This window comes from Panthera leo, chromosome E1, assembly GCF_018350215.1.
Source record: "Panthera leo isolate Ple1 chromosome E1, P.leo_Ple1_pat1.1, whole genome shotgun sequence".
NCBI lineage: Eukaryota > Metazoa > Chordata > Mammalia > Carnivora > Felidae > Panthera > Panthera leo.
Genome location: NC_056692.1, coordinates 28,897,557 through 28,921,771, shown reverse-complemented (window position 1 = coordinate 28,921,771; position 24,215 = coordinate 28,897,557). Strand labels below are relative to the sequence as shown.

Sequence of the window (24,215 nt, the reverse complement as noted above, 5' to 3'; positions counted from 1 at the left end):
TGACCTCCATACTGGAGAGAAGAGAACACAGGTTGAGGAAAAGAGTGCTCCCGCCCAGAGGGGATGGGGCCCTGCCACCCAGGACCCCACAGCCTGCCTCTGCGGCCTGCCTTGTCCAGGAGGCCTATGTGTTTTACCTTAGGTGCCTCCGGCTATGTGGCCAGAGGCCAGACCAGGGACACCTCCTCTTGCCCTGGTCATTTGATCTCACGGTGTGGCCAAGATCAAGGGTCCCCCCAGTTTATGCCTTGGCTTCTTCGTGGGTCCAAATGGGGATAACAATTCTTTCGAGATAACCTCATTGGATGAGTGTGAGGATAAATTGAAATAACCTATGGGAATGGTTTTAAAAAGACAGTGGTAAAATAACAGTAATTATAACAATGACACATCAAGAGCAGATTCAGACACTTGTCAGTTCTTTTTGTTTCTGTTTCCAGCTGGGCAGGTGAGCCGCTCACACCAGATGGGAGAGTCAGTACCTCCTACAGCCAACCGTGGGACTATAGTCCCCCCACCCCGAAATCAGGAGAGGGTCCCCCCCGTTTTCCCTGTATCATCTCAGCCTATCCACAACTGCTCCTATTTTCCAGATCCTGAAAGAAGGGTGCTATATGAAGCAGGGCAACTAACCGGCCCTTTCTGCTTTGCTTGGTGCAGTGGGGGGAAGTGGAAAGCTGATCAGCCATTGCAAAGATCATGACTGGTGAAGGGCAGGCGACTCGAACAGGCATGCGGCAGAATCGAACCCTGGGGCCTCCGCTTGCCGGGGCTCCGTAAAGCACTTGGCATCACTGAGGAGGAATGTCACAGGTTCGGGTAAGGACTCCGAGGTTTAATCAGCAAAGCTATTTAGGTCCCAGTGAGCCTAACTGTGAGAATTATTTTGAGCTTCACCCTGTTCTGGAAATGTTGGGTTTGCTAAGCAAGATGGTATTTGGCACCAGCAACCTGGAAAAGCGTAAGGACTTGCCATCGAAGCCTCCAGGATTAGAGGAATTTCCAGAGCTCCGGAGCCCAAGGCAGGCTACCAGCGGTTTTTGTGGGGCACGGTCTCAGAACTCTAGCTTTGGAGGAGCTGTCTTTTAAAAGGCCAACCTGCTCCCCTTTTTCCTGAAGAAAATCTCCTGAACTAGAGTTCTTCTGTACTCGCGAGTCCCCGTCCCATTTTGTCACCATTGGGCCGTGGCTGATTCAACCTCCAGTCCCTCCTGGCCCATAAGTGGGTGCTGGACCGATCCTGACTGGACCAAAGTTGGCTGGCGCTTTGGAGGGAGTGCGGTACCTTCTGGGTGAGGAGCCCTCCTTCCCCCAGAGCAGGCGCCTCCGCCATGGAGGCTGCCTTCCTCTGCAAGTCAGCAGGGCGCCACATGCGGGTAGCACCTGCTCCCCCGCCGCCCTGATTTAGAGGAGTCTGGATTCAGGTTTCTGTTGTAAACTCTATTTTTAACAGAGCTGAGCAGAGACCTGGCCGGGGTGCCTGTGATGTACGAGCATTAGGTTACCTGCACAATGGTGACAGGAGGTGGAGTCCGTGGCATCGCCGTGCAAGTGTGGACGTGCCCGGAAGCTCGGCTCCGTGCCCTGGGACAGAGCAGGGCGGGAGCTTCCCCCACTGGGCGCCCCCAACGCACGCAGCCTCCGGGGACACCGGTGTGCTGGCCTCTACTGTGTTACCCATGACACTTGTCAGGGTCTGCCTTTATCGTCCAGTGTTGGTTACTGGTTATTGTAGAAATACTGGCACGCATTTATCATTCACAGATGCATTGATCCTTCTAATAACCTTCAGAAGCAGTAATGGCATGATAAGAGTATGTAATAATAATGTTAATAACAACCAGAAACTTCTGCTTGTTGATCCCTGGGTATGTGTCGTGCTCTGTGCAAAATACTCTGTGTTTATGTAATTAATAAGACAAGTAGGGAGGATGTTCCTGGGATTTCTTTCTTTTTTTTTTTTTTTTTTTTTTTTTTTTTTTCAGATTTATTCATTCACTTGATAAATCTTTATCGAGTGTGAGTTCTAAGCACAGGAAATTTGGTGCTGACCAACACAGACTGAGAGAAATCTCAGGCCTCGATGAGAGAGCTGAGCCTGTAGGTCATGTGAGTTGCTCAGGGCGACACAGGCCATGAGGGTGGGGCTGCAGATCCGTCCCCCATCACCGCAAATCCCCTGGGCATCCCAGGCCACTGTACTTACCAGCAAGGATAACTGATCGAGCATTTGGCCTCCGTAGTTCGGTGGCTTATCTAAGGCTGTGTCAGTGCTAGACCTTCTATTTATTCTGCTTGCCCTCCCAGGGGCCGATGGAGAGGAAAGCCCAGGCTTAGGGGACCGTCGGACCTGTGCTTGCATCCCAGCTCAGCTACTCACGGAGAAACCATGGCAAGTGACTTCATTGAGCATCAGATTTCTCATCTGTCAAATTGGGACAACATTACCTGCCTTGAGGGCAGGTTGGAAGGATTAGAGAAGAGTATGTTTCAAAGGGTTGAGTAACACTTATGTGCTGAATAAATAGTGATGGTCGTGATGATAATGAGGACCACCCAAGGAATGCAGCTAATCCTGGAAGAGAACAAGTCCAGAGGTAGCTCTGCCCTTGCCTCAGTGGGCCAGGATCTTTCGGTCCCAGGTTGGGAAGTGTATCTCCAGTCTCTGCCCTCATAGCCTCCATCCCTGCCCAGCGGTGCTGCTGGTCCTCAGGGAGAGTGAATGGCCAAGGCATTACTTAACTACTGGCCTCTCTCCAGCCTTTGCTGAGGCCTCCGCCACCGCCAGCTTCTTTCCCCATCATGATTCGGTTATGTTACTTTACAAGCCAATGAAACAAAATAAGCGAGTCCATTATACCTTCTGGCAGGCAGGAAACCAGGAGCGAAGAACCAGAAAGCAGGGACCTCGTGAGTCCGCAGCACAGTAGTTGGGTAGGGACCGTCGTCCTTCAGAGGGATGGGAGTGGGGAAAGGGGTGCTGGCTTTGGGCTGGGGCAGGGCAGAGAGGCCAGCCAGTGGACTAATCCACAGATCGCAGGTGGAGGAGGCTGTTCCGGGGCCTCTCCTCCACACTTGAGCCTCCGGTCGCCATCCCCAGCCTCTCCTGGAAGGCTGCCCTCGTGGAAGGAAAGGCTGGATGCACCGTGTAGGGCACAGGGTTCTAGGTGCAGCGGTGACAGAGGACACTGGGCAGGGTGAGAGTCTCTCTCTGAACATGGGGCCTGTCCTAGCTCCTGCCTTCTGTCTTCTACCAAGTATAGCAGAACTTCTGGTTGATCTGTCTTGGGGTAGCGGGACCGACAGCTCTCCCGGCCTTCAAAGAGAGAGAAATGCTGCATTAAAAAAAAAAAAAAAATCCCAACAGGAATAGATTTCTGTCCTGGCTGCCTGCTGGCCGGTGCCCTCGCCTCCATGGCAGCTCATCTCGTGGCAGACAGTGACTGGAGGATACGGTCCAGGGTTTTGTCTGGCTTGTGGTCTCTGTGGCACCACTGACCCCAGATGCTTAAACATCTGGTCCTGGCAGAAGCGGCATAACTGACTTTGAGTTGGCTCCGTGTGGTGAATCATCAGGAACAGAGCAGGCTAGACCTCTCCAGACGCATCTTTCAATCACTGCACAGTTCTTCGCAGCCGCCCAGACAAATGTGAACTTTTACCTAAGCCTTTGCAATTGTGCTTCTCGGAGAAGGGAGATGGCTTTGTCTGGCCAGGGCCGGGGGGGGGGGGGGGGGGGGGGGGGGGCCTGGGATTGACCCGCACCTGAAACCTTCAGCTAAGCAGGCTCTGCTCTCGGGACTAGGCTCTGGGTGGAAACTGGTAGAGGCAGCTCTGGTGGATTGAGGCAGGGGTCTGAGATCCCTTATCCTAAAATTTCACCCGGTACTGACCGCATCTGGCCATAACAGATTCGGTCTTTGGGGAAAAAAAGCATCCGTATGTACAGGCTGATCAGCTGGAGGGCCATCTTCCAGAGCCACTCACCATGTCCCAGTTAATTTGCTAAGCACACACTCTGCAGTGGTCACTCGTCAAGGGGATAGGGGCATAGGGGTGAGTGAGACCCATATTAGTCCTGGAGCTCCAGCCCGAATAACTGCATTCTTTGCACGACATGAGTTGGGTGCCTCTTCCAACCTTAAGGCAAAGCCTGGGGCTTACTCTCCACAGTATCCTAAAGGCTCAGCTAAGATTCCTCCGTGTAGGAGGTGTCTGGGTAATGTTTATTGGAGGAATAAGCGCTTTCTGTATTTTCTAAGACTCTAAGATGTATAATACTTGTATAATCAGAAGGTAACAAAGTTTAGAGCCCAAGGAAAGGAAAGCAAATTGGAGGTGGGAAGGAGGGGATTTTGATAAAGGTTTATAGGAAGCCCTGGGTTTTCATTGACCACGTAAGGGCTTTTTTTTTTTTTTTTTAGCTAGTGGGATGATGGAACCGCTATGGAAGCCACGAGAAGCTGCGAAAAGACGAGTTCAGTGCAGGGGTTGGTGCTTTCCAGTATGCTTCCCACAGTGGGGAGTATTGTGTTCCGTTCACCTCCTGTTGTAGGAGAGACGTGGACAAGGTAGACCATGTCTGAGGGGGTCTGATGGGGACTGAACACAGTATCGTGAGAGAAATTTCAGAGAAACCAGAGGAGACGAGCGTAGGAAGGAACAGGTGGCTGTGTTGGATCCGAAGGCCTTGAACTGGGATGGGCTGGCTCCCCGCCTATAGACGGTATGCTTGAAGCTCCCAGGTGAAATGTTGATCCTTAGGATGAAGAACTTAGCAGTCTCTCAAGATCCCCTCTTAAACAAGTCATCTTTATGAAGTGGTGAGGGGTGATGTCCTTTCCCCGCCAGTGTTCAAACAGAAAAGAGAATTAATGGGGGGCATGAAGGGCCCAGACACCAGTGTGTTCCATACGTTGCAAATCACACGTGGATGTTGCTCAATTATGAAATGGTCCAAAACCTCTCCCTACCAGACCCTCAGAGATCAACCGATAATAGGTCAGGAAACTAGGTCTTTACGCTCTGGTCTCTCTAGGAGGTATTGGTTTGGTGACCAGTTAACTCCCCTACTTGCTAGATGAGCAAGGGAAAAGGGACAAAACAAGGAACACCCCCACGCTCTTTGAGATGGTAGGAGGAGCCCCGGCCTGTGCTAAAGATGACAAAGAAAGAAACAAAAAGAAAGCCTTCTTGGGGTCGTACTGTAAGCCGAAAGAGAAGGTAGTTTTTATTTATGGAAAAGAGTTCTAACTTAGGCTGTTCAGGAGCACAGCAATTACGTGGGGTAAGATAGATGCCTCTTAATTCATTTGGCCTCTTTGGTAGGTGGCTAAGTAAGTGAGTCTGCGTCTTCCAACTCCGGTCCCTTCCTTGGTCTGTAGTATGGCTTCTGCTTGCGGCAGGTCACTGGGTCCCCCAGAGGCATCGTTGCTGGTAACCTCTCTTTCCTGCCACCCCCCGTCTCCCAGCAAAGCTTTGGACAAACAGCCAAGTGTTCGGCAGAGTACGGGCCTGGCTCTCCTTCCTTCCTCCCCACTCCTCCCCTTGTTGAGAAATCCCATTATCCGGGAGAATGATTGTAAAACTCCAATCTGTCTGCAGCCAAGCTGTGGACTGCCGTTCCCCTCCTCTGCTGCCACCCTGGTCCCCTTGTCTATCTGCAGGGGGAAGACGAATATCTATATATTCAGGCTTTAAGGATCTATAAATCTGAGTTGATTCTCTGCTGGTGACAGCCCGAACTCTTTGCCACGACGGCTTGACGTGATCTAATGGGTTTACAGCGGTTTGAGTGCTTCTCCGGCACAAATGAAAGCAAGCGCTTAGTTAGGGGAGGCGTGAAATGGCATTGTTTGTTCCGGGCACCACCGCCAAGCTGGAGGATCATCTTCAAATTACCCACCCTCTGCTTCAGCCACCCTAGGACGAGGGGGCTCTCTGCCGAAGGAGCCATGAAGACTGTTCCCGCCGTGCGGGCCTTTTCTGCCTGAGAGGTGACAGGAGGCTGGGCGTACGGATCCTCCCCGGCTGTGTTCATTTTGCCAGGAAGCTTGGGGCTAATTGGGAACAGAAGGGATGCCCAGGGGAGGAGGAGAGGGGATGAGAGGGAGGGGGAGGGTCTCACCAAGGTAGAGGAGTGACAAATATTTGCTTGTAGCAAAACAAGAGTGAAAACAAGAGAGATGGCTAATGAGAGCTTTGGGGCATTTTTGTGCTGGCGGTTCTCAGGGGCCAGCAGTGTGGGTTGGTGTGATTAGTTGCCTTGATACTTGGCGCAAGACCAATCCCTCTTTTCAATATCAAGTTTCATAAGCGTGGAACAATAACAAATCATTATGAACCCTCTGGGAATGATGGGTGGGTGGTGGTAGGGATCCCCCCCCCCTCCCCGCCTTCTCTCCGATAAATCCATCTTTTCAGCTCAGGTACATTTTTTCCCGTTGTAAATAGGGAATGGCAAGGGACGGGTTGTGTCGCTGCAACTCGCTGTATTGTTAATCTGTTATTAGGCAAAAGTCTTAACACCAGGCTGGGTGCTCAGAGGCCTCATTGTGAGCTCGGGATGGAATTATGCATCATGAATAAAAACCGCTGTCAACATGCATTGGTTTCAAAACATTAGAGCATATGGTATGTGATTATCTGTATTGTCAAGTGCAATAAAGTGAATTTGGATATAATAAAGAATGTAATATTTTAGAAATTTGGTAATAAACTAAGGAAGGGATGACAGCTGAGGTTCTTTAAGGCCCCAGACACAAATAAATTGAAGTTCCTGGTCTCTGCAGCCAGGCAGCAGGATGGCCACAACATGGCTCTGGGTGTGCCATGATTTTCAAGTCGGGTACTGCTCCGCTGTCTCTCAGTTGCCTTCTCTGGAGAATACGGAGGTTCTGGCTCCTGGGTTTGATGACAGGAGCAGGTGGTGGCTTCTGGTGGAGACTGAGGCCTTGCCTTCTCCCCTGGCCTGCAGGGCACTGGAAGGTCCATCCCTGATCAAGTGTGGCATTGTACCAGGCGTCTCAGACCCAACTGTCAAGAGGCTCCTTCTCCCCTGGGAGAGTCAAAGCCAGTCTCCAGCTCCCTCTGCCTCCTCTTGGTCAATGGGGAAGGTGATGGTCCAAGCACAAGAGGTCCTGTGCAGCTTCTTCTCAGAGGCAGCCACTTGCAGGAGCCCACACCCCACAGGGTCACGTTACTAAGTCGATAGAGCGAGTCAATATAAGTAAGGAAACCAGATCTGCAGAGGGGCTCAAGTGCTCCAGCGTTTGACCAGGACAAGGAACTGTGCTAAGCTTCATGGGTATTGTCCTGTTTAAATGCTCCCCTACCCTAAAATACTAACATCCCCATTTTACGAGATGAGCACACTGAGGCACGGAGAGAGAGCTCACACAGCTGATTGTGGAACTAGGATTACAGCCCATGTCTGAACCCACAGCCCAGACTCCACTCACGTACAACCCACAAATAAGGAGGAGGCTCTTTCCACTCTTAACCTTTCCTACAAATAAGGGACCTCTTTCCTTTGAAAGGAAACATTTGAAAGAATGTTCCAGGAAAAAAAAAAAAAGTGCAACCAGGTGATTTCTCTGTTCCCACTTGTGTCTGGCAGACGCTGGTCTGCATTTTTTTTTTTTTTTTTTTTTTTAATTTTACCTTAGCTTTGATTTTTGCATCCAGGCTCCAGCTAGGTGAGGTAATTCATCATCACCCTAGCAGGTGGCCTTGGCCCTGCCGTTGTCTTCCTCTGGGAAGGGCTCCTGTCCCAGCTAAAGCTTATTGATGAAGGTTGAGGCAGAGTTTGTTTGCTTTTCCTAACTCTTTTCATATTTCTGACCCAGGGCTTCACCTTGACCCCAGCTTCTGACTTCAGGACTTACCTTGACCCCCAGCTTCCAGGAAACCCTAGACCTAGGGGGCCTCACCACCATACCTGGCCCCTTCCTACTCCTGCGTCTATGGGGACTTTTCCAGTCCTACCTTCCAGTACTGGTCTTGTGTGCTGCCCAGCCAGGCAGACTGTTTCATTATTAAACGTGAAGAATTGGGAGTCCCACCATTGGGCCGGGCTGAAGAATTTTGGGTGGCTGGGGAAGGAGAAGACATTTAGTCTATTTCTTGTCTGAATACCTCTCTAACTCCCAAGACGGGGCGGGCAGAGGTTTGAATAAACCCCTCGGGCCCAGAGATCTTAGGCCCCAATTTCCACTGGAGGTGACCACAAGGCGAGTTCAAATCCACCTCCAAATCTCTTGGTTTTGGCACCTCGGGATAGACCGCAGTAGAGCCGATCCCACATTTATGCAGTCCACATTTATGGATAGCTAAATAATTTTCAGGTCTCAGCTGGTGGCCCACTTATTCCAAGCAGTATTGGGTGAGGATATCCTTACATAAAAACTACAAGCTTGTACAGGGATGATGGCAGCAGTGTGCGTGCTCTCATTCAGTCCACAGGCCAGCCCTGTGAGGTCGGCATCTTTATTCCTGCTTTACAGGTGGAGACACGGGGTCAGGCAGGTTAATGGCTTGCCCAGCCAGTAATGCAGCACGGCCAGGATTTCAGCCACATCCTCTGCTTCAGGACTGGAAACTTCCCCGCGGTCCACAGAGCCTCACTGGGCTGACTTACGAGGACGTGTTTCTCTTTCCCTTCCTCTCACCCAAATCCTTCCATGTCCGGCCTTTTGAGTAGGCTACCGTGAGCCAGCCACCCCCAGATCTCAGAAGAGTTTCCTTTGGGCAAGAGAGACCGTGAGTCTCTGTTTCTTGAGTTTCTCCCCGACACCTTCGCAGAACCTGCAGAGGGGCCGAGGGCGAACGACGAGGAGATGCCCTTGCTGTACTGCCCAGGGTTCCCACCCACACCCACCCTACCCACTGCAGAGCGGGCGAGACTGTACTGAAGGCTCCTAATGATCTGTGAATGTATTAATCCTACTTTCTGTTAATTAACAATATGATAAAACCGGCATTTCCTAAGTCGTCGCTTAACACATGTTTTAGCAATTATGTACTTAGTGGTTTGGATTCAGAATGCTAATAGAATAAAATTTTAATGAAGATACGATGCTATGAAAAATGTATCGAGAAGAGTTCAGGTATTGCTGCCATTAACGTGTGGGGAGCAGGGGTCTCAGTTTGAAGGGTGAACCCCCACTCCCACCCCCAACCCAGTGCCTTCTGAGCGCTCTGTGGGCTGAGCCAGGAGGACTCAGGGGATCCTGGAATTGGCTGGTTCTTGACTCCATAAATATCTCACCTGAAGGCCATCCTTGAGGGTCCACACCCGCTGGCAGTCATGGGAGGTACTTACTTACCTCCACCCCATCCTCTGACTTTTAGTCCTTCTGAAACCAAGGGATGGCTTCAGAACCAGAGTTCAGGATGTGGGTCCCCACCTTTCCTTCTAGAACAGATGTCTTCAAAATTTTCTAATCGTGCAGAAAAAAAAATTAGCACACACCCCCAGTATATCTTACTTAATTTTTAATTTCTTTACATGTACTACTATGTTAATATGTGTGTTACAAACCTATGTGAAAATAATATGATAGGATATATTTGAAATAAGTCCTGCCTAGAAGTTTATTATTAAGATATTTTCAGAGTAATGTGATTGAATAGGTGTTTTCTTTTTTAAAAAATTCTTGCTTTAACACTGTGATCCAGCTCTAAAGGGAGAATTCTAAGGTTAGCTTATTTTGGTACTTGGACTTAATGCCTGTCATAACTGAAAAATACACCCCACAAGATAAACAGATCCCAGTGGAAGAAGTACATTTGCTGTGCTGACTAAATCATGATACTAATTTTTCAATCCCATCCTCCAATTATGCAAAGGATTTTGTTGAAATTCAGCTTGTAAATTTCCATCTTCCCTGATGTCAATCAGTTTTTCACGCACGCTAATCAAGTGTTGCATTTTTTATATTTTTAAGAAATGGGTTCAAAATCCACTAAAATCTTCATTAAAAAAAAAAAACAGTTTTACATTTCTGTTTCCAAGTTTTAAAAGCCTCTGGAGGATGAGAGCCTTCGTAGGCTGACCCAGTTATATCCTTTTTAGCAACGAAATCACAGAAGGATACAAATAGTTTGCAAACATTTGTTTTCCTGGTGCTTTCTCTACAGCACAAGTTTCTGTTGACAGGCAGGTTCCTTCTCACCCGCTGGGCTGCCCCTTGTCCCGTCTGATCAGAACGCCTTTGGGGGCTTGGTGTGGCTGCTGAGGAGTCTTGCTGGCAGAGAAGGGTCAGCTCGCCACTTTCTGTCCGTGGCATGTGCTTGTGTTCTCGGCATTCCCTACAGTCGGGGTGTGTGTGCAGTGCCTATTTTGCTCCTGAAAGCCAGATCTCACCATCTATACAGCCCTTGACTGGGCACACCTGAGGGGCATCAGGTGCCAGCCATGCCTACAGCAGGTGAGTAAATGAAGCGCCACTCTGACCTCACCCCCTTCGAAGCATTTTCTTTTTCCTTCAGTGCTCTGTAAAATACCGTCCAAGTATTTGGATATACCGTAGTATACCAAGTATATTCGGTGCTCTGTAAAATACCAAGACCCAAGTCTGTGATACATGGCTGCGTGGCTCCATGGGCACTAAGACCATTGATTGTGTCCATTTACTAAAATCAGTGAGGATGAAAGTATTTTTAATTTTTTTAATGTCTATTTTTGAGAGAGAGAGAGAGAGGGGGGGAGAGAGAGAGAGAGAGAGAGAGAGAGGGAAACGGAGCACAAGTAGGGGAGGGGCAGAGAGAGAGGGAGACACAGAACCCAAAGCGGGCTCCAGGCTCTGAGCTGTCAGCACAGAGCCTGATGCGGGGCTCGAATTCACGAACCACAAGATCTTGACCTGAGATGAAGTCAGCCGCTTAACTGACTGAGCCACCCAGGCGCCCCAAGCTGAAATTATTTTTAGATGAAAAATAAAGATTAGGCACTGTGCTTTTTCCCTTTTCCCAATGTCTCTGGACCCTAACTGGACATCTGAATCACCTGGGGCAACTTAAAAACACACAGATGCTCGGGGGCTACCCCAGACCTAACTCAATTCTGAGGGAGGGGCCCAGGCAGCAGTTATTTTTTAAAATTCTCCTAAGAGGTTCTGATGTAGGAATCAGGAATCACAGCTGAGAGTCATTGTTCCAGGCCAGTGCCTCTCAGATTTTAATTTGCATAAAAGTCACCTGGAGAATTTGTTAAAATGCAGGTTCAGGTTTAGGAGGTCCAGGGTGGGGTCTGAGACTGCATTTCCGGCAAGTTCGCAGGCGCCGACGCCGCTGGTTGGTGTGGGTCACCGTGGATAGCCGCCCCCTGCCCCCTGCTTCTCGGCCCCCTTTCCCTCTCCGCCCACCCGGGACCGTTGTCTGGACAGCCGAGGAGCAGATCTGCCGCCCCAGCCAGGCCGCCTGGATGGCTGCTCTCAGCTTCTCGGAGAGATCTGGCCTCCAGATGTTAAGAACAGTTCTTTTAACGGCCAAAAAAATAAACTAGGCCAGCCCCTGCTCCACGGTGAATAAGCGCGTGTGTCTCGTGCAGAGGCACCGTGATGGGCAGCTGCCCGCCCCCAAACTGCAGGCAGGCTTGCCGGTGGCACGACCAGCTGGAGTCATGGAGATTCGGGCAGAGATGACCCCCCCCCCCCACTGCAGGGGGAGCAGAGGGGTGGCACGGCGGGCGCCGAGCCAGGGCTCTCTGTCAGTTGGGACTATTCTGAAACCATACCTCATAATAAAAGTCCTATAATTTGTGGTGGCATTGAAAACCTGCTTCCAAGTGGTGGTGTTTTGATGGAGTTCTGGAACCTTCTCTGAGGCCAGTGACCATTCCCCGAGGACGTGTCGGAAGGGAGGCAGGTGGGCATCTTGGGGAGGCCCCTGGGGAGGCTGAGGCTTTTCTGAGGGGCCCTGCGTCCCTAGTGGGGTGAGTTGGGGCAGGGCTACCTCCGACCCTTCCTTTTTCAGAGCAGGTGTTGTGGTCTGGGTCCGCCCCACCTTCCCCTCGTCTCCTTCATGCTCCCTCTTCAGAGGACACCAGAGAAGCCCCCTCTGCTTGTTCCACAGCAGCCAGACTGCAGGCTCCCTCTTAGAGCAAAGGCAGGAGCAGCGGTCAGGGCGAGGGCCAGCGTCATCACACTCAGGACGTGATTTTTGTTTTTACCCAAAAGGATGCACTGTAGGGTCTTCTTAAGTAAGAAGACTGGGAATTTGTCACATGATTTGTTTGACCTCCCTCTGTCCTGAATCTCTGTTCCCACTGTGAGAGTTCGTGAAGCACCACGGACGTCTCTCTGACACCCCTCTCAGATGAATTTTAATAAATGAGGCTCAAGGCAGAGGGCCAGTAAATACACATGGAGACAGAGGCTGGGATAGGGAAGAAGCCGTAAGAAGTCTCGTTTGATTGGCGGGTGAGGACAGCTAACCTCTCACAAGTGTTTCCAAGCAATCCTCCTGGCTGGTGAGGTAGATTTATTATTTGTCTCATGGAGGATACTGAGGGTCAGAGTGGTTAACTAACCTGCTCAAACTCACACAGCCAGTTATTGCTGGAGCCAGGATTTGAGCCCAAATCTACCTAGATCCAAAGACCAAGCCCATTTACACACACACACCCACCCTCCTCAGGGGGCACATGAAGGTAGTTGAAACTCACCTTACCTTCCAGTGAGCTCACTGCATGGGTGGGGCCACAGGGTATCAGGAAAGGTGACAGGTTTGAAACCCACTCTTTTGGGGAGAGCCTGGGGCTAGCAACCGAAATGCCTCCGTGGAGAAGAGCTTCCAGCCGGTGCCCCATCTCTCCTGAGCTCAGAAAGCCCAGGGACTCAGAAGCCTTGAAGGACACGTTCTTACGGGTAGCCCATCGAAGCCACCCGAGGCTCTGCAGTTTCCAGAACAGACGCGGAGGCAGCGCGTCCTCGTGCCCTTGCTCCAGCTGCGCGCACGACCTCAGCCTCCTCCACCCCGCTGGGCGCGCCCTGCAGCCCTGGCACCTTCTGCCGGGGTCCTGATCCGAGCCAGTTGTCTCGCGATTTAATTTGGTGAATTTACCACTGCGTCCCAGAGTTTATATTGGCACTTAACAGCAGTAATATGTGTCTCTCTCGCCAAGAACTGACTATTTTCCCAACCAAGATGGAACACCACGCACAAAAAAATAGGTTTGTGAACTAATCTGCTGTCCTGACAAGTGTCATTCACAGAATCACTGCTACGGAGCGCACTCAGAATGAAATGAGGTGGGGGTTGTCTGGCCTGGATCACAGGTGCATTTTCCCCCTGGGTTAACAAGAGACTGGGACGAGGCACCCCTCCCCTGCAGCCGCAGGCGCTTTCAGACCACACGATCAGTACTCATGGCAGGTTCTCTCGAAGAAAAATGGTTTAGGGATGGTGGGAGGGGTCTCTCTCCCTCCACCCCATTTTATCTCCCCTCCCCTCCCTCTCTTCCTTCCAGGGTGTTTTTTCACCTCACCACCACCCCATTGTAACGTTCTCTAGACATGCATATAATTTCCCAGACTCCAGGAGGTGCTCCCCATCAGTAAAGTAGATATATAGATATATGTACCTCCCACCCCCTGAGTACCCGTTTGGAATTCTAACGTAGAACTTAGTTGCTTTTGTATAAGGATTTGGTAAACCGCTAACACCCCTGGGGGTAGGAGCAAGATCAGTCATTTACACTCTAGTATGAACTGGTCTCCATCCCTTCTTGAGTCTGCGACACAGATGCTGCTTCTTTGCCCCAATCTCCCCCTACCTTGGATAAGGGCTGGCCATGGGGCTTAGAGGTCCAGCTCTCCATGAAAGGGATGTCAGAGACTTCTTAAAACAGCTTTTGTCTCTCCCTTTATGTTAGAGGGAAGCCTAGAGATTCTCTCTTCTTTTGAAAAGTTCTGGATTCTTTTTTTACCAAGTGATCCCTACTCGACTCATCCTGAATTGGGAAACATGGAGCAGAGTCGGGCTTGGGTGGCTATCAGAATCACCAGAGAACTGGTTAAAATGCAGATTCCTGGGCCATGTCCACAAAGCCCACATTTAGGAGGCAGGAGAGCCCCGGAGGCCGCATTTTTAATAAGCCCCTCGCCCATCAGAAGGCCGGCATAGGACCACATCAGCAAACACTGGTGTGGGAGAGCACGTCACTTTTCACTACTGGCTTGGTTTATGGTCTGGAGGCCTCCATAAACAGTCCTGAGGTTACTTGTAACTAAAGCCTTCGTGAGATGCGTGCTGGTTCATGGTTGGCATCTGAATTTTAGAAAGTTGACGCTCACATTTCAAGGTCGGGTGTTGGCTCCGACACCCTTGGGCTGAAAAGGAAAGGAAAGTACCTTTCTAATGGAGAAATTGGCTCCCCTCTGGCAAATGCCACCGACCTAGCTTAATATTAATTTAGGGAATTCAGTCGTGTGCAGTTTCTGCGCAGTAGATTGGAAACCTGATAGTGCCGTTTTTGTCATCTGACTTCCCACACACCTGAGATCGCTTCCCTCGCCGGCCCCGAGTTCCCCCGCCCCCAGCCCCCAAAGGTGGCTGGAGAGGCGCAGGTGCGAGCTGGCTCTCCAGGTCCCTTTCCCCTCTTGATTAAGTGGTGTGTGGGAATACTGGAGGCCCGTGTCGATTCTCACCGATCTATGCCTTGCCCGCGCTCGAGCCACTTGTAATTCCCCACAGCCCCAGCCAGGCTCTGCAAGGCAGAAAGAAATATGACCAGGCAAGTTGAGAAAATAAATTAAACTAAGTGTCAACTTTTCTTGTTTCTCTCCTCATTATTAAGAGATGGAATGGGGCTCGTTTATCAAGCAGGGGGAGAAATTAATTGACACGGCTTTAATATCATGATGTCTGGCGTGTCTGGTCACATTCCTTCATTTTTTGGAAAGGCATTTTATTATAGTTTACAGCAACCAGCTGCCAAACTACTGGTGTAAACGAGGAAGCAGGTGCACGAATGATGCCACAGCGGAAGGGCTGTGGTGCCACCCTGAAGGGGACATGGCGGGAAGGAAAGGCCGGCTTAGAAAGGGCCCCAGAGAGGCAGCCTGTTGGCTTGTGTGGAGGAAGAAGGGTCCGGGGCAGGTGAGAGGGACGTCAGCAGACCTCTTGAATTCAGCCATCTGCCTCCGGTGGCCTTTTGGCCCTGAAAGTCTTTGTTCTGACCAGCCCCGAGGCTGCATCCTGCCTCCATCACGGGTCAGTGTGCCTGCCCCTGTTCTTTGTTCTTAATCAGTCCAGAGAAGGGAGTGCCACGCTGTTTATCCCTCCAGGGCGGCTGACTCATTAGGGAGGCAGTTTGCTGCACGAAGTCTCCAGCCTGACAACCAAACCCTGTTTCAGGCAGGTCTGTGGGCAGGGGCTGGAAACGTTCAGAGAAGTCACTCACCCTGTGTCCATCCTACACTGGCTTAGGAGCACGCCGAGTTGTCTGTATAAGAGTCACCTTCGTCGTGTGCATCTGAAAAACCTCAGTTTTCCCTTCCCTGCCTTTCTGTTGACGGCTGCAGCCGGCTCAGGCAGCAGAGGAAGCAGGCAGGTAACTGGAATGGCCGAGCACATCTTCCCCGCCTCCCCCCTTAGGCTCCTTCTGCTGGGTTGTTAGGATGAGGTGCCGTTGCCCATTGGGTAGACGTTCTTGCAGGGAAGTGTGACAGGGCAGGCTCCTAAGAGCCAGGTTGCGGGACAAGGTCAGACTCCTGATGTAGAGTGGGCCCGCCTTCATACGAGGAAGTCCTTCATCTGTAAAGTAGGAACGTTCCTGTCTCACAGGAGGGAGCTGTGAGGACTGAGTTAACGGCCACCCAATAAACGCAGGCAAGCTTTCTCTTTCTCAAATTATCATGAAGAGTATGGGCTGGAAATAAGTAACCACCTTTGGGATACCAGACGTTAATAATTGAACGAGTCCCATCCCTGGCTTGGTGGGAAATGACATTCTTATGTTACAAAAGTCCAGATTACCGCTCGGGTGTGAGAGCGGACGCAGCTGGTACTGTCACCCCACCTTTTGCCAAATACCTCATGTCTGAAACGCTCAGGAAACTCTAATGACAACTCCGAGTGGATTTCTCTAACATCCGGGTAACGTGCAGCCAGTGTCCCAGAGTGGCAGTCGGAAACAAGGCGCTTCTTTTGGAAAGGCAGCTTGTTTTTCTCTTGGAACAGATCCATCTTCCGAGTTCTATGTTTCCAGGGCGAAGCCAGGGCACGTGAAGCCACCCACCCTGCCACGGCAGCTCATCTCTGCTCCTCTTGCCCGATGGACGCGTGGGGAGGGGGGCTCAGACTTTCTCCATCCAGGGTTCCGGGAAAACCCCTGGAGGCAGATGAAACTGATTTGCCAAACCTGCTGTAGCCCATGCTCTTCTGGTGACCTAGAAATGTTCTGAGCTGGGGATGGGGAGCACAGCCCGAGATGACAGGTCGCTAACTGACACATAGCTAAGTGGTGGTTGACCCACAGAGCATGTGAGGCACCATGCCTCGTAGCCTAGGCTCTTGCCCTCTCGAGCCCTAGGGCCACCAAATCCCTCTTGAACACTTACTGACCCAAGGAAGTCCCTGACGTCCTGCTCTGGCTTAGTAGCCACGTGTCACCAGGGATGGGTCATTTAAAACAATGCCAAGCAGTTGAGCAAAATGACGATGGCAGAGCGTGCCCCACCTCTCGCGGGGTTGCCATGGAGACCAGGTAGGATGATGTATGAGAAGCATTTTGAAACCAGAAAGTGCTCCCCACGCCCAAACCCAAGAGACTTGTATTTATACTGAAAGCAGCCCACGGGTCCTGCCACTTCCTCCAACACCAGGTTATTAGCGAGAGAGGGAGGTTGCGTGAGTTATAAATATACTTGCGTACACATACCTCAAATTCCTCATGGGATATTCTGAATAAATTTGACAGTCTGGGTTTTTTTTTTTCCTCCCTCATTTTTTTCCCCATTAACCAAGTGCGTTAACTCGAGACTTGCATTGATTTCCGCTGAAGATGCATTAGGCACCACACGATTGCCTATTAGTGTTCATTGACCTATCTGATAAGAGAAGAAAATTATTTTGGGGGCGAGGAGGAGGCCAGTCCCATCTTTCCCTCCCTGACCTAAAAAGGAATTCTTTGTAGGTTAACTGTCAGATGTTCCCCAGTACCCCCATCTGTAGCAGGTCATTTTCATTGTGAGGTATCTCGTTTTCAGATTTCTATTCTCTCTTTCTGTGTGTGTGTGTGTGTGTGTGTGTGTGTGTGTGTGTGTGTGTGTGCTATAGCTTTGTATTATTCAAATGAATATTCAGTTTTGTTCATTTGAATAAGAGAGGGGGAAAAAAGGTTTGACTGTTAAATGCTTATCTCTTAAATAGAGCTTTACTTGTTACTTTCCAATAATAGCTTCATTCAGGAGAATGCTGGAGAATTTCATTTTCAAATGCGCCCTGTCAACTCCTACCCTATTTATGTCCATTTTAAACCCTTTTTGTTTGGAGTTTCATCCTCCCGACCCTTTCTTCGTGCCAGTTTTGCTGACTCCTGGGGGCCCTCAGATATGGGGGTGCTTCGTGAGAGGTTGGGCAGGTGTCATTTTGCTGATGACAGGTGAGAGGGTCCCTTTGGTGAACTAGCCTGCTGTCCCCCAAATTTTGACGCTTCGACACTGTCCCCCACACGGTTGTCAATCCCTACGGTTCCTCTTTGTTCTGAATGGCAGCTTGAGTGACTTTAAATACCTACAGACTTCTCTGGCTTCAGGGTGGTGCCTCCCCTTAGGATCAAGGGAGATGGGAAACCGAGCAGGGGGGATCACAGGGACACCCCCAGAGGGCCCTGATGGAGTGTGAGCCCTCGTAGACTCACCATGGATCAAAGTCCTTGCCTTGGCTGGGACCAGAGTAAGATGCCCTGTGCCCTCCCCCCACCCCACCCCATGCATCTGTCTGCTTCTTTTAGAAGCCCAGAGAGGTGAAGGGACTCTCCAGGAATACACAGCTCATTATTTGGTCCTTCCTTTTTTGAGCAAGGATAATTCCGTGTCTCCTTTACCTGGCTGTTTTGCCTCTACCTGGTAGGCTTTCATGAGCCACCATTTCTGATTCTCTGTGGGGCTCTCTTTTGGAAAAAATGGGAGGAAAGTAATCAGTCCTTCCTGCCCCTTCTCAGGAAGAATCAGACTTCCTGAGTTTCAGGTAGGATCTGTACATCTGACAGACTGTTCAAAAGACTATGATGCCTTGAAAATATTTATGCTGAGTGAAATAAACCAGACACAAAAGGACAAATACTGTATGATTCTACTTACAGAGGTACCTAGAGGAGAATGAGGTTGCCAGGGACTGGGGGAGGGACAAATGGGGAGCTATTGCTTGCTGGGTACAGAGTCTCAGCTCAGGATGGTTAAAAAAAAAAACGTTCTGGAAATGGATAGTTGTGACAGTTGCACAACATCATGGATATACTTACGGCCACCGTAGCATACACTTAAAAAATGGTTACAATGGTGAATTATATATTATGTACATTTTTACCCAATAAAAAAATTTGATTTCAAGAAAGAAAAAGTCTTGGATGTCAAAAAAAGGATTTTTCCCACCCACCACCCGATCCTTCCCAAATTTCTAACCCTGCTGTCTTTTCACTCTGTTTAATTTATTTGGGGGCTGTTCTCCACTGAGTTACTAATTCATCGTAAAGGGTAATGCACCTCTGAGAAAAAAAATGATTACATGTTAAGGAATAACATTTATTGATAATTAAGTGTTTCCTGGTTTCTCTGCTTTCTCAAATGGAATAAATAAATATTTTAGACACAATCAACTTTGTTTTCTCTATCCGGGCCAAACAAGGTTGTCGAAACGATATAGATCTTTAAAATACTGCAAATGAGTCTTGACATCACTGAATTGTTATGCATCCAAGGTACATAGGCTTGAAATCCAGACTCTCTCCTTTGATCAGGAAAATCATTTTTGTGATACTCGAGTTCTGAGTCCTGTGGGGTTAGGGAAGGGACCAGCAGGGAGAATATCAGAGTCAGAATTTGAAATGATGCAGTGAGTCCTGCCCCCACCCTTCCTGATGCAGTCTGCATTTTAATTCCTGTCTCCTACCTCTGTCACACCTCTCCCCGGCTCTTGAGTGGTGGCACAGAGTGGGAAACTGGCGATACAGGGAGCCCCGAATGATACTGGGCCTGGAGTTCAGACCGTGGTTTGCACAGCGGACCAGGAAGGCATGGGTTGCAGCAGAAAAGCAGCTTCAGTGGTGGTCATCTCGCCATCATCACCCCAACGGTGACTTGACTTACCCTGGGCACTGTTCCAGGATCAAGTACCTGTGCTCAGCAGCAGTCTGGCTGCAAAGCAGGCTGTCCTCTGGCTTGTGGAGCGGTGCCCTTGAATGGCACTGGCTTCGTGTTATTTCCCAGTGGCACGGATGGGTTCGGTTCATTTGTCCACACTCTGTTACCTTCTATCCAGAGCACATGCTTGGCCCTGCAGGGGGAGGTCACATGTGACCCACCTGTGTGGGGGCGGCGAAACCTGTAACCTGGCTGTACTAGCTTCTTGAGGCTGCTGTTACAAATTTCCAAAAACTGGGTGGCTTACAGCGACAGAAACTTGTGCTCTCACAGTTCTGGAGGCCGGATGTCCAAATATGAGGTGTCAGCAGGGCCACGCTCCCTCTGAAGGCTCTCAGGGACACTTCCCTTGTCACTCGCAGCTTCTGGTGGCTCAGGTGTTCCTTGACTAGTGACTGCATCACTCCAGTGTCTGCCTCCGTCTTCACATGGGTTTCTCCCCTCTCTGCCTTCTAGGTCTCAAATTCCCCCCCTCCTTTCTCTCCTAAGAACACCTGTCACTGGGTTAGGGCCCGCCCTCATTCTTGAGATCCTTAACTTAGTTATGTTTGCAAAATCCTTTCTTCCAAACAAGGTCCCATTCATAGGTTCCAGGGGTTAAGACGGGGACTCATCTTCTGGGAGTCACTGTTCAAACCATTACGTTCATCCTCATTTGCAGGGAGGTTTCCCCTGAGTACCAGCCCGTCCTGGCTTGCGTAGGCATTCACGTGTTGGCGGGGTTTAATACAGGCTAGAGAGGTGACCTTCAGAGACACATGAATGTCGAGGTGACCCGCAGGCTACAAGCGAGGGTCATGAGGGAGGGGCGAGATCTGTTCTGAAGAGACGTTCTCCTTGAGTGGGAACCTCAGACTTGTGTCACTTAGGGAGCAAATTGCTGTAGAAGAAGGACGTTGCCTTGCTGACCTCTGCATACTCCACCATGGAGCACAGGTGGGAGCCTGCAAATGCAGAAGGAAGGGCTGAGTCCGTCTCGAAGGGAGGCAGTGATGCAGAAATGGTTCGTTCATCCAGCCACCAGCTCCTCAGCACTCTCTGCGTGTGAGGGGCTCCGTGCGTCCCGGGGACCCAGAGTGAATGAAGCCCCAGCCCCGTCATCGTCCTTGAAGCCCCGCTAGCAGATTCCCCCATCCTCTGCCGTGCACCCTTCCCTCCCCCGAGCACCTTTTGAAGGGCACTGTATCTTAACCCTTCTTGAGAGGCCCCTAGCATCTGGGTCTAGGAGGGTGGGCAGAAGAGAGGGGGTTAACCAAAATGATGCCGGTCCCCCGTGTGCTGAAGGGGTCCCTGCCTGGGTGACAGGCTTACCCGATGGTTTTCACACTCCTTTGAAGGGGGCATAGGGAGCCAACACACCAAAGCCTGAAGAGAAATTACGTGAAGGCTGCCTCTGGGCGTGGCTCTCGTCCTGCTCTATGAACAACAGATGGACCCCAGGGGCCAGAGAGGAGGAGACGCCCAAATGAGGGAACCCAGAGAACGGCGTTGTCCCTGTCTCTACGGGGACCTGGTTTGGGGCTCAGGGTTGTACACCTGGTGAAAGGTTTTTTTGTTGGGCCTCATTTCCAACAAAACGTCATTGTGCCTGAGGACCCAGCCTCTCCAGGATGATGCTGGGGAAAACGTGCCAACTTTGAGCCTCTGCAGCACATACTTATGTCCCCCTGATGGTACATCTGACCCTCAGCCATTCGTGTCTACAACAGGCTGGGATGTGTGCTGTGGAAACACTGGCCTGGTATTCGGTGCATAGTAATAAAATATATATCCTAATGAAGACTGTGACTGCCATTTGTGTGGTAGTCCCAGCTCCCTGTTTTGCTGGAAATTGTTTCAGAGTAGACAGTGGCTGTTTCCATTCGTCTCCCTAGGAATTTTCTAGATCCTACAGCAATGATGTAGGAGCTCAGTGTTTCATCTGCCTGTCCTCTGCTGTTCCTTAGAGAATGTGGTGGTGGAGCCGGAGAGGAGAGACATAGAAAGGACCGGAGAGATTCCCTCTCCACCCTGGGTTTCCAGGACCCAAAGTCAACACACAAGCTTGAAAAGGAAACACAGTCCTGATATAAAAGTAGCCATTTTGATTTTCATGTTCCTGGTTGGTGGGTCCAGGTTTGTGTTTGGCCAGGCTCCTATCTTTGGGGATGGCAGTGTCTTGGCCAATTTGAGCTTCTATTGCAAAGTACAATAGCCTGGGAGGCTTATAAACAACAGAAATGTATTTCTCACCATTCTGGAGGCTGGAGGTCTGAGATCAGGGAGCCAGCATGAGCAGGGTTTTGGTGAAGTCCCCCTTCCCGGTATAGAACGGCTATCTTTTCACTGTCCTCACACAGCAGAAAGCAGACAGATAAAGCAGGGTCTCTCACATCGTTTATGGGGGCACTAATCCCATTCGTGAGGCCTCCACCCTCATGACCTACGTGCCTCCCAGAGGCCCTGCCTCCTAACACCGTCACTTTGGGTTAGGATTTCAACACATGAATTGGGGGGGGGGGGGGGGGGGCGGGCACAACCTTCAGTCCATAGCAGAGAGCCTTGCAAATCCTGATGGGCGTGGGGGCTGTGACCTGAGGGGTGGTCGGTCTCACCACCTTCATCTGCAGGTGCGCAAAGCTCAAGGCACAGAGTGGGGAAGGGGCTTCCCGGGATGACACATAAGTTCATACGTGCAAGGTCAGGTCTGCTGCGACCCCCCGCCCCCCGCATTAGGATGTCTACACCTGTTGCATGCATTCCCCCCGGGTGTTAGTGCTCACACTATAGCCGCGTTTCATCTGAGGCGGGGCGCCGTCCTGTGAGTGGGTCCATGTGTTAAAGCAGTGCTTTCCGAGTGGGGTCACAGATGGGGCAGCGTGCTGGAAGGGCGGGAGGGGCAGTCGAGAGCGACTCAGGATGCTGAGCAGCGGTCGCCTGCCAAAATTCTTCAGTACAGCTTGTCTAGCAAAGCCGGTCTCCAGCCGAGTAAATACAGTGGATAGCTGACGGGCTGACAGCAGGCATCAAACAGTCTTAAACTGCCCCAGATCCGCAGCGCTTTGGAAGCAGCGGTAGAAAAAGGATGCCTGCGCAGAACAGAGGCCTGAAACTTTTAATAGTTTCTTCCAGGCCTCAGGATGTCCTGATGAGGTATTAGAGGAAGTAATTCAGGAAGAAAAGGACAAATAACCACCTCCGTCTGGAGGCCGACCCGAGGGCTGGCCATTCCAGCACGGAAAGGGCAAGCGTGGCCCTGCAGTGATCCCCGCCCCCACTCTGGGTAGCCCACCCACCCGCCTCCACACGCACAGAGCCACAGGGGCTCTGACCCTTGTAAATAACAGACGAGTAAGTTTCTTGTTTGCTTCCGGGCAAATGTAAACCACACAGCGCCCGCCGCACGGGGGGTGAAATCATTAACTTTTCCTCACTGTCAGAAGGGTGCTCGCTACAAATGAGAAGTCATTTCCTCAACCTGGAGGCCCTTCCCAGGGATCCGGCCCCCTACCCTCAGATCAGGAGCCTGTCACTGCTACAGGACATCAAAGGAAAACATGTAGCCGGCCAGAACTGAACTCACCACCCCCTCTGTTTTTGTGTTTTTGTTTTTCCTTTTTCCTTTAGGGTTTGGCTTTGTCACGTTTGAGAATGAAGATGTTGTGGAGAAAGTCTGTGAGATCCATTTCCATGAAATCAATAATAAAATGGTAAGTTTGCAGGGGTGAGGCTACCATGCATGCGATGTCCCCCTTTCCCCCACGTACACACCTTTGTCTTGCACGCTCCTGTAGCCCACATCATCGTGCTGGAGGGTGGGCAGGGCGGGCACCTTCTAAGACTCTGACGGCTCAGCTCTGGGAACGGCAAGAGTTGGCGAACTTTCAGCGAAGGGCCGAGGGATAAATATTTTCAGCTTTGCAGGCCACGCGGCTGACTGCCACAGCCTCTCAGGTCCACTGTTGAAACGCAAAAGCGTGTGCAGACAGTACCGCATGAATAAGGCTGTGTATCAGTAAAGCTTTGTTTATGGACACCGACACTAAAATCTCATGCAGTTCTCACGTGTCACAAAATATTTAGTTATGTGATTATATTTTCACCATTTAAAAGTACAAAACCATTCTCGACTCTTGGGCTGTACAAAAGCCCGCGGTGGGTGGGTGGGGGACCACATTTGGCCTGTACGTTATAATTTGCCAACTCGTGGCTTAGGATATGTGTTGGCTGTTTGGCGTGGCTTTTTGAGGGGGCGTATCCTGGGTAGGAAGTTTACCACCCAAATTTGTTCTCTCTTTGGGCCCTGCTGGGCAATTAACATTCTCCCTTTCTGATCAACTGGCTGGTTTTACCCTCATGAGTGCCTTCTTCCATACCTCCATTTGGCCCTTTAAAGCTTCTTTTCCTGGGAAGGCACCCTCAGCAGGGAGGAGGTGACGACCATGGCTGAGTTTGGGGAGCCTGATAGGCCTCCAAGAGGAATGGCCACCAGAGGGTGCCATACCATGTACTGAATGTGCACATTGGCTGGCTCCAAGTCTCAAATTCCTTCAAATCGAGTAGGTGGGTGCGAACCCCCCTTGTTGTTGGTTCCAGAAATCTGGGAGCTCAGCAGGTGTTTCTGGAGCCATCAGCAGGACCTTTGGAGCCAAAATATTTTGGTTGGCCAGCAAAGCCTCCAGCCCCAAGAGAAGAGGGAGGGCAAATTTGTTTCACTTGCAGCTGTGACTTTGATATTTTCTTCCTTTAGTCAAAACATTCCTTGCTTCTGAAACATGCATTCAGATATGCATTGTATATTGGTCTGATATGTGTTCGCTGACTTTAAATTCAATAATAGAGCTTTTAGTGGGGATAAGATCAAAGCAG

The 24,215-nt window shown here is 50.6% G+C and overlaps 1 protein-coding gene across 5 annotated transcripts in view; it reads left to right on the top strand.

The window, feature by feature from the left end:
• Positions 1 to 24,215, top strand: part of MSI2 (musashi RNA binding protein 2) — a 389,492-nt gene that overhangs the window by 290,372 nt on the left and 74,905 nt on the right. For all 5 annotated transcript variants that reach the window (XM_042914722.1, XM_042914720.1, XM_042914721.1 and 2 more), the window contains exon 8: positions 22,974 to 23,056. In XM_042914722.1, the coding sequence (XP_042770656.1) occupies positions 22,974 to 23,056 (83 nt within the window). The remainder of the gene's footprint in view (positions 1 to 22,973; positions 23,057 to 24,215) is intronic.